This window comes from Diadema antillarum, unplaced genomic scaffold (genome assembly GCF_040938485.1).
Source record: "Diadema antillarum isolate AM-2024a unplaced genomic scaffold, OU_Dant_1.0 seq00000781_RagTag, whole genome shotgun sequence".
NCBI classification, from domain to species: Eukaryota; Metazoa; Echinodermata; class Echinoidea; order Diadematoida; family Diadematidae; genus Diadema; species Diadema antillarum.
In genome coordinates, this window is record NW_027271669.1 from 242,246 (window position 1) to 260,845 (window position 18,600).

Below are 18,600 nucleotides of genomic sequence, written 5' to 3' on the forward strand. Positions count from 1 at the left end.
TCACCTGATCGCTTCCGGGAAGCGGGTTTTCCCCACATCTCAAACACTGTGTCTAACTGAAAATCACAGAACATAATGATTAACCACTACCATAGTATCATTAACACGTCGAGGAAATATACTTTCCATCAAAAAGCACTATGTGGAATGTATATCTAATACTAAAATATATAACGTTACTTATTCATATATTTTTTACGTTTTTCATACGCAAGGAATGTTCGTTTATCCGAAAACGAGAACAAGGTGTGTACAAACGAACTTTCGGAATTTCGAAACTTATCTTTTTTTCGGATTGACGAATCTCAGAATTATATCAAACTACAACCAATGATAATTATACATCAAATATCATATACCAGTTATCATGCGACACAGAAGAAAGGCTCTTATGTATGGTCCTTCTCTCTCTCTCTCTCTCTTTCTTTCTCTTTAATAACTACAGTCACATTGTGAACATTTTGAATATTGTGACCTTCCTTGCTGTTTGAACACATTGTCTAAAATTTGATGAAAGCAAAAACATGCAGGAGTCTTCACATACGCCTGTTTGACTGAACATATTATATGTATAATATGCACATTATGGTTATTCTGTTTTGTACTTGGGGTAGATTGGTAGGTTAAAAACATGACGAATTTAGTTCAGCTAATTCAAGCATGATTTTTTTTTTTCTTTTTTTTTTTTAGTTACTGCAGGTTTTGGGAAATGTTGTATTCTCAAGGGAGTGTCAGGGAGTTTCTATAATGAAGCAGATATTGATTAATTTGACCAAGCCGATCAAATTTGATGTAATTTTTCGATATTGAATATGATCAGCAAAAAAAAAAAGAATAACGTATGTTTTAAACAAAAAGAAGGTGATTCAGCAGTTTCTGAGAGTCATGCAGAATTTAATGTAATTTCTTTTTAACATGGTATAATCTATAAAAAACCAAAACAATCCAGAATACATTATACATTATGTTGGGGAAAAATGACTTATCAGCACAAGAGAGAATACGGCTGCTTATTTTTGTCCATATTAATTTCGTTGCTAACATGGACCTGATATTGAATGACATTTAAATAAAGAATATCATAAAACAAAAAAGTGGTTGTGTGTGTGTGTATGTGTATGTGTATGTATGTGTGTGTGTGTGTATCCGGGATGGTCATGCATGAAAGACGTTTGGTGTGATACTTACCTGTAAACAGCAGTCAAAATCATGGTGTCTTGATGCTTAGAAAATGACGCATGAAGGAAAGATGATTTCATCAAATCCCAGGCTCATATAGAAACAACGCGACAAAACTGATAAAAGACACTACTTGACTTTTTTTTCTTTTAAATATATCGCTTTATATCTCCTTTTCTGTCTAGTCTACCCCCCTCTCTCTGTCACTGCTGAAAGAACTCGATTATATTTATAGTTGTTTTGCACATACAAAAAACTCGTTTATTTTCAAAGACTTCCACCACCTGGCTGAATACTTACATTATCATAATCGATTCTCAACAGATGACTACTTCTGTATCGTTTCGCTATCTCTCTCTTTTTCTCTTTCTCTCTCTCTCTTTCTGTCAATGTACGTATCTATACATCTATCTATATTTCTCTCATACAGCCTGTTAATGACTCTTATTCCTCTTGAAAACTAATGTGATATTCCCAGGGCTCTCGGAAGTGGTTTGACTTCATACACACCTTTCGTTGTAATTCCGCGTCTTGGGGGAGTTAACGAGAATGCGCTCGTATGGAATTCGCGGACACAAGGGACAAAAAATTACAGTAACAGATTCTATAATCTCTGTTTCTAATCTTTTTTCCCTTTTCGACAATTTCAATCTACGGGAAGACACAACAACAACAAAACGACAAGAAAAAGCAAGTTAAAGTCATCACAGATTTTTCTGTTGATTCATGGAATATGGCAAGCGACTTCCAATTACATTGGAAAACGAGGAACACAATTTTTGAAGAGTTTAAACGCAAAAACCGATGTATCCATTTCACCAACTCAAAATATCTAAGACAGAAGCTGTGGAAAATCAAAATAAATAATTGGACTGTAAGTTATAATTATGATAATATATTTCAATATTTTTATCGTTACGTTACCAGCGCAGTTTCATTGAATATATTATTCAAATTTATCTCTATTTATTTCGATGATGACTTAGTATACAAACCGTATATTGAAAATGACCTTTATCAAACTGTTCATTTCATTGTAACTCAATTTGGAAAGAGCAGCGAAAATAGAGACCATCATTCGTAAAAGTTTCTAGGCACTCCAAAATGATCTAACTACAGTTTTGTTGTATACTGTAAAAGTCATTGTGAAAGCAAATTGACCGAATATTATCAAGGCGCTGATGGTAGTAAGGTAACGAACAGTATACACCAATTTGCTTTTATTTCCTAATCAAGACAATTGTGTCATCATAATTATGCCTTACGAAATGTTGTACCAGCTACTATCATCTTGAAACGGAAATTGGCGGTATCAGATTTTACTCCAAGAAGAAGCAAGACTCTGGATATATATCTAAACAGAGCTGTTAGGTTTTCATCCATGACACACAGTCACTGGTGTATTGCTGTGTTTACATTAATGTACGGAGTAGTTGGATACTCGATGCAATGTAGACATGAACTTCACTCGATGGTAGTTGGGAGGATAAGTGATATTTATTGGAGAATCTTTCTGATATAAAACATGAATATACAAGCAGTTGCATAGAGGTTTGATCGTGTTAATGCTAGGATGAGGGACGAGGTGTAGTGGTCAGTCTTACTTGGAAAGTGGTCAACGATATTTATGTGAGATCATTGATCAAGAGGAAGTGATGGCAATGGAATGTGTGCTGGTTTAGAGTGAGAGGAAAGACTGGACATAGTGGCGTGATTATAGTAGAATCATACCGTTCAGTAGTCAGTGGAGATTACACCAGGGCCCTGTTTCATAAGGCTGTTCGTAAAGTTATGCACGATCAGCGTGTACGATTTTAGGTTGGTTTGATGATGCACGGTCACAAATGCAGTATAACATATAAATCATGTTACATTAATTTCTAATCACAATATAATTAGTCCACCCAATTTCTCATTTTGTCTTGACTAGCGTGATAATATCATCATTATGTTAAGCGAGCTGTACAGAACAAAAATACAACAGAATAATCATACAATGAAGATAATCCATATTAAAAGATACAAAAATAAGACAACAAACCAAGAAAAAAAAACACTGTAAAAAAAAAGAGTCACGTAGTATAAGTACAGACAGATTATAAAACAAACAAACAAACAACATATGACAAGGGAGTGAGAAACGGTAATTACTAACCGTGTTTCAGAGAGGGAGTAAAAAGGGCAGAGAAAAAGACGGCACATAATGAATGTAACGAGGTAAACATGGATGAACAGATTTCTTCTGTTTAAGACAATTCGGAAGACATGGAAAATTGCAACGAAACACTTTAACTTCGTTTAGACAGAAATCTATACAAGCACGTAAATGCACTAATGTAACATCTAAATCATGTATCATTAATTTCTAATCCCAATATAATTAGTCCACAGAAGTTTGCATTTTGTCTTAACTAGCGTGATAATATCATCATCATGTTAAGCGAGCTGTACAGGAATGAACTACTGTATACGATGCGAATTATGAACATTGATGGCTACGAACGAAGTCTACTACCAGCAATCAACAACGTGCTGTTATCTATAATAAAAGTGATACTACATACATTGTATAAAAGTTGACCCACACATTTTCCAAGATCAACATGCATGACATACGATTTCCATCTTTTTAATTTTCAATTCATTTCATTTTCAACAACGCAAAATATTTTATACACAAAATAACACAGTATCAATACATTGTAGTTACAAAGAAAAATACGTGAAATCGGCAATACAATAAGCATCATAAAAGCAGATGAATTAAATTAAAATTAAAGTTTCAGGAAGTGGAGGAGACATAGAGACACTTCTCCTCGTGGAGCCGAGTTTACTTATTTAACCATGGTATAAAGCTTGCCATGAGGTAAAAGCTGTTTTTCAGCAAGGCCGTGAAATGATAACAAAACATAGAAATCATACAATGAAGTGAACCCAAGCTAAAAGACACAAAATTAAGACAAAAATCCAAGAAAAAAACTGCACAAAACAAAAAATAAAAACAAAGAGCCACGCAGTATAAGTTCAGACAGATGATAAAACAAACAAACAACATATGACAAGGTAGTGAGAAACGGTAATTACTGACCATTTAAAAAAATTATATATATACATATATGTATATATATATATATATATAACATAAATAAGGTCGATAAATTTACAAAGGAAATGTAAGAAAATCCTTTTAAGAATGCGGTAATTGACGCTATGGATCTTGTTTCTGTTGGTCATATGAAGTTTCATATGAAGTCAGTTACATTTTCTAAAGCTATGACTACTCATTGAATGGGTGAAATTGGTATCAGTCCTATACCTTGTCGATTGGTTATGCAAATTAATGAAACATATTTTTTCTTATCTTAATGTACGAAGGAATATATCAAGACACTTCAGTTAATCTCTGTCCTCTTAGTGTTGTTCATTTGCAGCATCTCGCTCATATTTGGTGCATCACAATATCAGCGATTCATCACCTCAAACTCCTCCGTTACAAGTGACGTCAGTTTATTTACAAATAGAAAAATGAGCTATTGCAGACATAAGAAAGTATGGAACATCAGCAACTTGAAATACGCATGATAAAGAAAATGAGGAGAGAGAGAGAGAGAGATAGGGAGAAGATGAAAGAGGTTTGGCATGGTTGTTTGGGCAAGCGAAAAGTAACTAGGAATGATCAGACATACATTGATTTCGATTGGGTGATATCCTATGTGACCATTTCATCAAAATTCTGAAAGTATTTTTCAAAATAATCTCTTCCACCAAAGCAGTTTTTTAAAATAACTACAACAGCTACTTTTCTTACTTTTTCTTATCTACGTCTTAGTTACTTCAGTGTAGGATAATTTGTCACTCAGTTGCAACAGCTCTACTTTGTTTTAACATGGATATGGAGATTATTGTCACTGTTCCCTAGCTGATAAATGCAGCGTGTTTGCATGCGATAAGTTTTCGGATCCATCATATGAATTATTCTCTGAATGTCGATGAAGCAGAAAATCGCGGTTCACTCTCATATTTTAGTCTATATGCCATGTGACTCTCTGGGTTCAAGAACGCACGTACAATAACATTCATGTAAAATAATACCTCAGTCATAAACTCACTTAATACATTATTGAGCACATTAACATTCTAAATACAAACAGAAGACAGAGCAAAATAATATGATTTAATATCACGGATAATTGCGTATAAAGTTTTTCTCCTATTAGATCAAAGAGGGCAATGTATACCAAATGCAAACCAGGGAAATGGAGGATATTTGTTTGCTTGGCAACGTCTAGAATATTTGAAATATTGTGATATCTGGTGTTGAGCAGAGTTAACTGCAGGAATAAACTGCCTAATTTACACTAACACTACTGTGCATTCGGCCAGACCCTTTTCTGTGGCTTGTCAGGTTTTCGGTTTCAGTTTTGGCACAGCGCACCATGAACCTGATAACAAGGTTTTCTGTTCGTTATCACATTTTTAGCTGAAAATCAAAGCAAAGAGTTATGGGTTGCATGTTAGGTTTTCATGAAGCTGAGCTTTATGTAACAATTCATCGAACAGACGTTTGTTTGTTTATTTGTAATCTCACTGCATTTCATTTTAGTAATGCAAAGTATATATTATTATATATAAAGTGGAGTTACAAAACCGAAATCATGAATATTGTGACTTGCTAGTAAATTAATGATGGTCAGACTTGTGATATTCAAAGTGGAGAAAACTGTGATGGCACTTGAATACTATCATGCTGTTTGTTTAGAACCCACTGAGGGAAGCTCATATTCAAACATATACAGAGTTTTATCTCAAAATGGGGTAAGTGGCAATTCTAAAAAGTAAGTTTAATAGATAAAGTATGTCCATAATCATCTCATAAAGCAAAATCAAACCTTTCATGTGATACCTTACATGTAAATAAAAAAATTGAAATTAATGATATGAAATTATGACTTATATTCCTTTAATAGTTTTGATTTTTAGCAGCTTTAATAATAAAAATCTCAACTTTAACAAGAATGGAGTTAGTTCGTTTTGCGATAAAACTCTTCAAATAAATAACACGGAACAATTTTACTAGACCTATAAGTCTGTGTTCACTTAGAATATCGCACCAAAGAATTCATTTTCCTCAACATGCTACTGCAGAACCAATCGCATTTCACATTACATCACATCAATGATGTAGAGTCTGCTTTGAGTGCAGAGAGCTATCTCTCCACTCTCAAACTCTTGTAGATAGAACGGATATACTCCTTGTGGCATTTTGAATTCAGTGATGAGATTGCACACGTGCTCAAAATCTCTCGTGTATCGATCGATACTGACGAAACCCTCCTTTCGCTTCACCCAGGCTACAATGACCGAGTCATCTCGACACACAGCTGGGAAGGCAAACATACCCTCCTTCATCAAGACATTCTCCTTCTTCCCTAGACCATCGAGACAGACAACATCTGGTTCGTCTGTCAGTATCAGTTTGCCCGTGGTGTGAAAGGAAAATAATTGCCGGGGACAATATCCATCACATGTTATTTCCCTGACTGCCTTACCACCCTGTTTGGTAAATACCTGGATCTTTTTGAGTGTCCAATAACCCACGTAGATATCATTATCTGTATCCACAGTGAATCCACCAATCCATCCTTCAAATATATCCATCGTCTCAAACGTGACGTCAAGCTTCTCCCACTGTGGAGTGTATAATGATATATCGTCGCCAACATCACGTACAACACTCAAACCATCAGACAGGAATCCAATTCCCCAGACACCGACATCCTTCAGTACGGTCTGCTGTAACTCACCATCAGGGGAGTAGAGATGGATTCCGCCTTCCAACGAACCCACTGCCATCTTACCGTCTGGAGCACAAGTGGCACAGGTCATGCTGTCTTTGCTAGGGAGCTCTACGTCTGCTTTGACATCCCACGTGTAACCACCCAGCTCTCCAAGGCGAAGTTCATTGACCTTCGCTTCTTTACGGAATGAAATCTTTTGAGCTCGTTCTGCCACACCTTTCGGTGATTGGTCGTCAGGATCGTCTCGTTCCAGAAACCTCTTCAAGTTCTCGCATAGCGTGCCGTGTGCAAACAAGGCGTCTTTCTCTAGCGGTACCTTCATACCGTTAGTTACCAGCTCTTCCATAGCGTTCATGTGACTGATTGTTTGGCGACTCTCTTCTTCCATGACTTGTAATTCCTTCTCGAATTCCTCAGACCATCGTTTCACTTGACATTTCAGGGTCTTTCTTCTGTCTGTCAATAGTTGCATGTATTTCTCGTATGTCTTGTCGATGTCATCACTGTGTTTTCTCAGCATGTTTGTTATTTCATCACGCTGTGTCTTTATGAAATCGATATGATTTTCAATGGTTGTTTTCTTTGATTTTGCTCTATCTTGTAACTTCTTGATATTTTCCTTCAAATTCTCCTCATGGATCGCTGCCTCTTCGATCTGATGCCCTGATTGTAAGTGCCTTACCATCCCGCACTTGCTGCAAATGTACTCCCGACATTTGGTACACCAATACTCCTCATCATCGCTAGGATGTTTCTTACACTTCCGTCGCCTCTCAAGAGGAACTTTTCCCGAGAGCACCTCGCTCATGGGCACCACTTCGTGGCTTGAGACCGGCTTCCAGAGCGAGTGTATATTCTCACACGATTTACACATGTATTTCCCACAGTCCTGACAGTAGGACACAGCTGGCTGCTTTTCGTCCGTGTCACAAACTGTGCATATTGGATTCTTGGTTTTCACTTCGTCCACGAGAGAATCCACTGGTGCGTTTGTTTGTAACTTACTCACATCTCCACTTTGAACGGGCGTTTCTTTCCTGCATATGGGGCATGTTATAGTTTGTTGGCTGGGCTGAGTTTGAAAGATTCGTTGCAAGCAGTCTTTGCAGAAGGTGTGAGAACACGTCAGTGATTTAGGTTGGTTAAAAAGTGTCAAGCAGATAGGACACTCCAGATTCTGGATGCTGATTTGATGAAACGTTGCCATGGTGTCCCTCTATGTCCTATAATAGCAAAAGAACCACACAGCGGTAAACAGAAATATGAATTCTCATTTATCAAAGGCATAGAAAAGTGGATATTCAGTCGAAGCACGATGTTAAAATTTATGCACTCTTAAGATACAACTAAGTAACAAATGAAGCACAATTTAAAAGACGTGTGTGAGTATTGTTATCATGTTGCTATTTGAAGTATAGTTTATATCAGGGTTTTAAAGATTGATTTATGATGGTTCACTTGATTGGAGGAGATCACCCTAACTAGTTGTCTGGTGAGAAAATCATGGGATGGGTAGACTTATGATAGAGTCGGACACTTGTTCATATCCTGAAGGAACGATAGTCAAAGAAAAAAAAAAGACACTCATCATATCTTGATTAATACGTATCCGGGCAATTACCCCCAGAGGGCAGCTAACCCCACCCCCCCCCCCCCCCACCGGCTAAATACTGGTTAGTGGTAAGGTTAGGAGTTAAGATTAGGGTAAGGGTTATGTTTAGGGTTTAGGGTTAGGATTAAGTTCAAGATTAGGATTAGGATTAGGGCCAGGGGAAAGGTCCGGGGTAATTGCCCAGGGGGTAATTGCCCTGGACCCCTTTGTGGCACTGAATGAGACTACCCTGCATGCTTTTAAAGGATACTTGCTAAATAAACAAATAAATAAATAAATAAATAAATAGATAAATAAATAAATGAAGTAAAATAAAACACACAAACAAAGAAACACGAAAAAAAAAAACACACACACACCCGCAATGATCATGGATTATTTGTAAAAAAGAAAAAAAAATACGTGACAGGCATGCACAATATTCAGTAGCGCTCGCAAAGTGTGTCGACATCGTTTCGTATGCTTACCCAAGTATCAAGTAGCTAGCTGCACTTCCGGGTGTAATATTGCTGATTTCTGTCTGGCTCCGAAACAAATTTAGGCATGAGATCACTTCAATATCTGTTGTTTAGCTGTAGGAAGGTGTGAACACATGTAAGATTGCATGTGGTCTTACTTTTTACTGGACCCCAGCAAAATCCAGACAGTTTGATTGAGGACAGAGAGATACACATTGCGTAGTGCGCACAAAATGGCCGGGCGGTTCGTGTAACTTTCAGAGGGGTGTTTGTATACTTTGCGGACTTTCACCTGATCGCTTCCGGGAAGTTGGTTTTCCCCACATCTCAAACACTGTGTCTGACTGAAAATCACGAGGCATAATGATTAACCATTACCATAGTATCATTAACACGTCGAGGAAATATACTTTCCATCAAAAAGTATTATGTGAAATGTATGTATAATACTAATATAGATTTATCGTTTATTTATTCGCACATTTTAACGTTTTTTATAAGTAAGGAATGTTCGTTTATCCGAAAACAAGAACAAGGTGCAAACAAACGAACTTTTGGAATTTCGAACTAATTTTTATCACAGAGTGACGAACCTCAGAATGATATTGAACTATAACCAATGATATATATATCATGTGACACAGAAGACATGTTCCTTCTATCTCTCTTTCTCTCTGTGACTACAGTCACATTCTAAACATTTTGAATATTGCGAACTTCCTTGTTGTTTGAACACATTGTGCAGAATTTGATGAAAGCAAAAACATGCAGGAGACTTCACATACGCCTGCGTATGTTTAATATGCACATTATGGTTATTCTGTTTTGTACACGGGGGTAGGTTGGTAGGTTAAAAAAATTATGAATTTCGTTCAGTTAATTCAAGTATGATTTTTTTTTTCACTTTACTGCAAGTTTTTGGGAAATGCTGTATTCTCAAGGGAGTGTAAGGGAGTTTATGAAATGAAGCAAATATTGCTTTATTAAAATATTTTGATCCAGTTGATCAAATGTGATATATATATATATATATATATATATATATATATATACGATATAGAGTGTGTTCTCCAAAAAAAAAAGAAAGAAAAAAAAGAAGGTATGTTAAAAAAAGAAGGTGATTCGATCAGTAGCACAATTTTTTTGTGTGTGTAATGAGGCAGATATGGATTGGCTTGATTAAATTGATCAAGATAGCTTTCTCTGAGAGTCATGAAGAATTTTATGTCATTTCTCTTATACATGGTATGATTTGGAAAAAAAATATATATTGTACTGTGTACTTTGGGGGAAAATGATTTAGAAGGACAAGAGAGGAAAATACAGCTGCTTATTTTTGTTCATATGAATTTAACATGGACCTGATTTTGAATGAAATTCAAATAAAGAATATCATAAAACAAAAAAACAGCTGTGGTTGTGTGTGTGTGTGTGTGTTCGTGTGCGTGTGTGTGTGTGTGTGTGTGTGTGTGTGTGTGTGTGTGTGTGTGTGTGTATCTCATGCATGAAAGACGTTTGGTGTGATACTTACCTGTGAACAGCAGTCAAAATCATGGTGTCTTGATGCTTAGAAAATGACGCATGAAGAAAAGATGATTTCATCAAATCCCAGGCTCATATAGAAACGACGCGACAATACTGATAAAAGACACTACTTGACTTTTTTTTCCTTTTAAATATATCGCTTTTTATCTCCTTTTCTTTCTAGTCTACCCCCCCCCCTCTCTCACTGCTGAAAGATCTCAATTATATTTATAGTTGTTTTGCACATGCAAAAAACTCGTTTATCTTTAAAAACTTCCACCACCTGGCTGAATACTTACACTATTATAATCGATTCTCAACAGATGACGACTTCTGTATCGTTTCGCTATCTCTCTCTTTTTCTCTTTCTCTCTCTCTCTTTCTGTCAATGTACGTATCTATACATCTATCTATATTTCTCTCATACAGCCTGTTAGTGACTCTTTTTCCTCTTGAAAACTAATGTGATATTCCCAGGGCTCTCGGAAGTGGTTTGACTTCATACACACCTTTCGTTGTAATTCCGCGTTCTGGGGGAGTTAACGAGAGTGCGCTCGTATGGAATTCGCGGACACAAGGGACAAAAAATTACAGTAACAGATTCTACAATCTCTGTTTCTGATCTTTTTCCCTTTTTGACAATTTCAATCTACGGAAAAAACACAACAACAACAAAATGACAAGAAAAGCAAGTTAAAGTCATCACATATTTTTCTGTTGGTTCATGGAATATTGCAAGCGACTTCCAATTATTGGAAAACGAGGAACACAATATTTGAAGAGTTTAAACGCGAAAACCGATGTATTCTTTTTCACCAACTCAAAATATTTAAGACAGAAGCTGCGGAAAAGCAAAATAACTAATTGAATTGTAAGTTATAATTATGATAATATATTCCAGTATGTTTTATCGTTATGTTACCGGCGCAGTTTCATTAAGTATATTATTTAAATTTATCTCTATTCATTTCGATGATGACTTAGTATATAAACCGTACATTGGAAATGACCTATATCTGTTTTTTCATCAAACTCTTCATTTCATTGTAACTCAATTTGGAAATAGCAGTGAAAATAAAGACCATCATTCGTAAACGTTTCTAGGCACTCCCAAATGATCTAACTACAGTTTTATTGTATACTGTAAAAGTCATCGTGAAAGCAAATTGACCGAATATTATCAAGGCGCTGATGGTAGTAAGGCAACAAACAGTATACGTCAATTTGCTTTTATGTCCTAATCAAGACAGTTGTGTCATCGTTATTATGTCACAATGAATGTACCAGCTATTTTCATCTAGAAACGGAAATTGACGAAATTAGATTTTACTCCAAACGTAGAAGCAACACGCAGGATGTGTCTGCAGAGATGTAATGTTTCCATAGATACTGGTGTATTGCTGTGTGTACATGTAGTATACGGAGTAAGTAGTTACATACTAGTACTCTGATGCAATAGACATGAACTTCACTCGATCGTAGTTGGGAGGATAAGTGATCTTTATTGGCGAATCTTTCTGACATGATACACGAATGTACAAGCAGTTGCATAGAGGTTTGATTGTGTTAATGCTAGGATGAGGGACGAGGTGTAGTGGTCAGCCTCACTTGGAAAGTGATCAACGATATCATTATTATGTGAGATCATTGGTCATGAGGAAGTGATGGACAGTCATGAAAGTAGAATGTGTGCTGGCGTGAGATTGATGAAAATTGAGAGGAAAAAACAGACATAGGTGGCGTGATTATGGCAGAATCACAATGTTCAGTGATCAGTGGAGATTACACCAGGGCCTTGTTTCATAAGGCTGTTCGTAAAGTTATGAACAATCAGTGTGTGCGACTTTGTGTTGGTTTGATGATGCAACATCTAAATCAGGTATCAATGAGGGGGTCGGTGCAATAAAGTGCTAACCTATACTTTTGTCAAAATAGAGTTACTTGCATTTTGATAATCCCTATCCTTCACTCTAACCTCGATGAAAATATCATATTCAAATTCAACCAATAAGATGCTATAAAATACACGCATTCATGTTCTATTAATGTGCAATGTATGGACTTTCCAAACATTCAACAGCGATTATCTCAAAATGACTATTGTGTGGGTTAGCACTATATTGCACCGCCCGCCCCCTCAATTTCTAATCACAGTATACCCGGGGAACTGTGACCGTGAATCAAAAAAAAAAGTCGCACCCATATATTTTATATGAGGACTGAAAAGAGATGAAATGGGTCAACCAAGTCAATCTTGAGTTTTTCATATTTTCTGAACAAGCTGTCCTTCTTCTTCATTATTCTTAAGTTTGGGATCATAACATGATGGGAAAAGGTGTTTTCAGAAGTTTTTCTGCAATCCATTTTTTAGGGAGAATAAATGATCAGGTAGGCTGTAGAGTCCCATTTTCATTTCTTGAAATCCTTTACACACTCTTTACTTTCAAGTCTAACAACTTTTGAAAGGATTACTCTGTAGCTTTGAAAGTTAGCATTAATCATGAACAGAATGTGTTAATAGAATATTTTTAATTTCAACTTACTCTGGTAATACCTTCATTGTTGTTGTTCCGGTGATTTACTTCCTGTTTTTATTCCTTTCATTGCACCGCTCACACTGCTTTGTAAAGATTAAGCGCTTAAATAGAACCTGTACTTCAGAGCCTCTTTTCTCAGTTCACACTTTTCCATAGTGTGTGCTTTCTTTCTAGTATTTAGATAGGTTAGAGGAGTCCTTTTAAATTGATTTATACATCATTTTAAAGCTTAGAGTCTGTTCTTTAGGAATCTAACCAAAGATCTATGTAATATTATGTGGTGACTTTTTGTTCGTTTTGTGATGCAGGGTCACAATTAGTCCACAGAAGTTCTCATTTTGTTTTGACTAGCGTGATAATATCAACATCATGTTCAGCGAGCTGTACAGGAATGAACTACAATGGTAATTATTAACATTGATGGCTACGAACAAAGTCTACTACCAGCAATAAACAACCTGCTGTTACCTATGGTAAAAGTGACACTACATTTTATTTAATACAATAGTTGACCCAAACACTTTCAAAGATCAACATATGAGTTGAGCTGAGTCTAAAAAAAAAAAAAAAAAACTTTCTCTCAGCCATATGCTTTTTTTTTTTCAGCACGGTCGTGAAATTATAGCACGTGGAACAAAATTACAACATAGATATCATACAATGAAAATAATCCAAGTTAAAAAATACAAAAATAAGACAACATATCAAGAAAAAAACAATGTAAAAACAAAACCAAAAAGAGTCACGTAGTATAAGTACAGACAGATGATAAAACAAACAAACGGCATGTGACAAGTGAGTGAAAAACGGTAATTACTAACCGTGTTTCAGAGAGAGAAGTATAGAGAGCAGAGAAAAAGACGGCACATAATGAATGTAAGGCGTTATAGATGGATGTACAGATTTCTTTTGTTTAAGACAATTAAGAAGACATGGACAAATTGCAACGAAACACTTAAACTTCATTTATATAAAATCAATACAAACACGTACATGCACTAATGTAACATCTAAATCATGTATCATTAATTTCTAATCACAGTACAATTAGTCCATAGAAGTTCGCAGTAGGCGTTTTCACGTCAGCCCGATAAAAGTCCAAGCTCGAGATATTTTTCGGGATTGCGAATTAGAGCGCTATTTCATTTCTTATTCACATCAGCCCGAAGAGAATTAGCCCGCATTTTTTCGAGCTAATTCGACAGCTAAGTATGTGCAAACAGCATCAGTAATGTGTGTGTCCTCTCAAAAATTCCTCATGATTTGTGTGCAGTTTGGCTCGATCGATTGGGTCACACACACTAGGCATGATGGGATGCATCGCGCTAATTTCTCCAGGCGTTTTCACATTATCAAATAGCGCGCTACTATCCCGCTATTTCAGAAATTTCCCGAGTTGGACTCGAGAAATTTTCTCGATCAGAGCGATGCAATTAGCGCGCTAATTTGTGTTCACATTATCAAATAGTGCGCTATTTCGTGATTGGGTTAATTTCCCAAGTCAGAAAATAGCGCGCTATTTCGAAGCATCGGGCTGATGTGAAAACGCCTACTTTGTCTTGACTAGCGTGATAATATCATGATCATGTTAAGCGTGCAGTATAGGAATGAACCACACTGATAATTAACATTGATGGGTTCGAACAAGTCTACTACCAGCATTAAACAACGTGCTGTTATATGATAAAAGTGATAATACATGTATAACATTACATACTAGTATACAATAGTTGACCCACACATCTTCCAAGATCAACATGCATGACATAAGAGTTCCGAAAAATGACAAGGAATGATCAGAGATACATTGATTTCGTTTGGATGATCTCCTGTGTGACCATTTCATCAAAATATTGGTAAAATTCTCTAAGTTAATACTCTCTTCCACCAAAGCAGTGTTTTGGTTTGTTTGTTTGTTCTTCGCTGGAAAGTAAAATAAATCTCATCCCTCCCTATTAACCAGGCAACTAATTTTCTTACTATTCATTATTTACGTCTTAGTTACGTCAGTGTAGGGCAATTTGTCAGTTGCAACAGCTACTATGTTTTAAAATGGAGATGGAGACTGTTGTCACTGTTCCCAAGCTGATAAAGGCAGCGTGTTTGCATGTGATAAGTTTCGGATCCATTATATGAATTATTTGCTGAATGCCGATGAAGCAGAAAATCGCTGTTCATTTTCATATTATTTTCTAGTCCCAATATGCGATGTGACTTTCTGGGTTAAAAAAACGCAGCTACCCTTAAACCAGTCACATAAAATAATACCTAAAATATAACCTCAATAGCTCATTGAGCACACTAACATATAAATACAAACAGAGCACAGGGCAAAATAATATGATTCAATATCACGAATAATTGCGTATAAAGTTCTCTTCCTTTTAGATCAAACATGGCAATGTATATCAAAGGCAAACTAGGGAATTGAGGATACTTGTTTGCTTGGCAACGTCTAGACTATTTGAAATATTATTGTGATATCTGGTGTTGAGCAGCGTTTACTGCAAGAATAAATTGCCTAATTTACACTAACAATATTGAATAATACTGTTCACTTGGGCAGACCCATTTCTGTGGCTTTTCAGGTTTTCTGTTTCAATATTTGTCACAGCGCACCTTGAACCCGATACCAAGCTATGTTTGTCTGTTAGTTATAACAAAGTTTGCTGAAAAGCAAAGCAAGGTGTTATGGGTTGCATTTTAGGGTTAGTAACAATTCATCAAACGAACATTTGTTTGTTTATTTAATCACACTGCATTTCATTTCGGTAATGTCAATATTGTTATATATAAAATGGAGCTCGAAAACCGAAATCATGAATATTGTGATTTCCTTGTGAATATAATTATGATGGTCAGACCTGTGATATTCAAAGTGGAGTAAACTGCAATGACACTTACAATTATCATGCTGTTTGTTTAGAGCCCACTGAGGGACGCTCATATTCAAACATATACAGAGTTTAGTCGCAAAATGGGGTAAGTGGCAATTCTAAAAAGTAATGATAATAAATAAAGTTAGTCCATAATCATATCATATAGCAGACTCAAAACTTTCCAGTGATACCCTATACATGTAAATTAAAAAGAAATGAAGTAATGATGTGAAATTATGACGTATATTCCTTTAACCGTTGTGATTTGTAGCAGCTTTAATAGTAAATATCTCAACTATAACGAGAATGAAGTTAGCCTGTTTCGCGACAAAACTCTTCTAATAAATAACACGGAACAATTTAACCAGGTGTATAAGTCTATGTGCACTTAGAATATCGAACAAAAGAATTTATTTTCCCCAACATGCTATACTGCAGAACCCATCGCATTTCACATTACTCGCATCAATGATGTACAGTCTATCTGCAGTGCAGAGAGCTATCTCTCCACTCTCAAACTCTTGTAGATAGTACCAATCCAATTGTGGCTTTACTATTTTGAAATCAGTGATGAGATTGCACAGGTGCTCCAAACCTCTCGTGTATCGATCGATACTGACGAGACCTTTCTTGTGATTCACCCAGGCTACAATGACCGAATCATCTCGACGCACAGCTGGGTAGGCATACATACCCTCCTTCATCAAGACATTCTCCTTCTTCCCCTGGCTATCGAGGCAGACGACAGATGATAAGTCTTTCAGTATCAGTTTCACTGTGGTGTGAAAAGAGAATAATTGGTAGGGTGTATGTTCAGTACACATTATTTCCCTGATTGCCTTACCTCCCTGTGGGGTAAATATCTGGATCTTTTTGGTCCACATATAGCCCATGTAGATATTATCATCTGTATCCACAGTGAGTCCACCAATCCCTCCGTCAAATTTACCCGTCGTCTCAAACGTGACGTCAAGCTTCTCCCACTGTGGAGTGTATAATGATACATTGTTGCCTATAACACGTACAACACTCAAACCATCAGACAGGAATCCAATTCCCCAGACACTGATATACTTCAGTACGGTCTGCTGTAACTCACCGTCAGGGGAGTAGAGATGGATTCCGTAATGCCGCGAACCCACTGCCATCTTACCGTCTGGTGCACGAGTGGCACAGGCCATGCTGCCTATGCGAGGGAGCTCTACATCTGCTTTGACATCCCACGTTTTATCTTCCAGCTCTCCAAGACGAAGTTCATTGACCTTCGCTTCTTTACGGAATGAAATCCTTTGAGCTCGTTCTGCCACACCTTTCGGTGATTGGTCGTCAGGATCATCTCGTTCCAGGAAGCTCTTCAAGTTCTCGCATAGCGTGTCGTGTGCAAACAAGGCGTCTTTCTCGAGCGGTACCTTCATACCGTTAGTTACCAGCTCTTCCATAGCGTTCACGTGACTGAATGTTTGGCGACTCTCTTCCTCCAAAGTTTGTAATTTCTTCTCGAATTTTTCAGACCACTGTTTCACTTGACATTTCAGGGCCTCTCTTCTGTCTGTCAATAGTTGTATGTATTCCTCGTACGTCTTGTCGATGTCATTATTGAGTCTTCTCATCATGTTTGTTATTTCATTGCGCTGTGTCTCTATGTAATCAATATGATTTTCAATGGTTGTTTTCTTTGATTTTGCTCTATCTTGTAACTTCTTGATATTTTCCTTCAAATTCTCCTCATGGATAGCTGCCTCTTCGATCTGATGCCCTGCTTGTAAGTGCCTTACGATCCCGCACTTGCTGCAAATGTACTCCCGACATTTGGTACAGAAATACTCCTCATCATCGTTAGGATGTTTCTTACACTTCCGTCGCCTCTTAAGAGGAACTTTTCCCGAGAGCACCTCGCTCATGGGCACCACTTCGTGGCTTGAGACCGGCTTCCAGAGCGAGTGTATATTCTCACACGATTCACACATGTATTTCCCACAGTCCTGACAGTAGGACACAGCTGGCTGCTTTTCGTCCATCTCACAAACTGTGCATATTGGATTTTTGGTTTTTACTTCGTCCACGAGAGAATTCACTGGTACGTTTGTTTGTAACTTACTCACATCTGCACTTGGAACGGGCGTCTCTTTCCTGCATATGGGGCATGCTATAGTTTGTCGGCTGGGCTGAGTTTGACAGATTTGTTGCAAGCAGTGTTTGCAGAAGGTGTGTGAACATATCAGTGATTTAGGTTGGTTGAATAGTGTCAGACAGATTGGACACTCCAGATTCTGGCTGCTGATTTGATGAAACGTTGCCATGGTGTCTGTCCGTCCTATAATAGCAAAAGAACCACATAGCGGTAAACACACCCATGTGTACTAGGAGAAATATGAATTCTCATTTACCAAAGGCATAGAAACGTGGAATATCCTTGACAATATATCATACACAAAAGTTGTAATGTGAAAAAGAGAATATCAATAAAAAGGTGATCGAAATGAGAAAAATTATCATCTAGAAACGTGTCAGTGTTTGTCCTCATGCCATGTCACAAGGTGGCTTAAAGGTAATATATACATGATAATCTATTTCCTTTAGAAATGTGAGAGATAGTCTTATTCTTTTCATTTG

The 18,600-nt window shown here is 36.8% G+C and overlaps 2 protein-coding genes across 2 annotated transcripts in view; one reads left to right on the plus strand and one right to left on the minus strand.

The window, feature by feature from the left end:
• The window catches only part of LOC139739062 (histamine H2 receptor-like), a 132,362-nt gene that overhangs the window by 67,215 nt on the left and 46,547 nt on the right, over window positions 1-18,600 (plus strand). The gene's annotated exons all lie outside the window — the stretch shown is intronic.
• LOC139739050 (uncharacterized) lies at window positions 16,398-18,287 on the minus strand. The gene has a single exon (XM_071649663.1). The coding sequence runs from the start codon at window positions 18,285-18,287 to the stop codon at window positions 16,398-16,400; it is 1,890 nt and encodes a 629-aa protein (XP_071505764.1).

Bases quoted from the DNA above. Each gene is read 5' to 3' on its own strand.
- LOC139739050 (XM_071649663.1), bottom strand. From the start codon at position 18,287: ATGGCAACGTTTCATCAAATCAGCAGCCAGAATCTGGAGTGTCCAATC.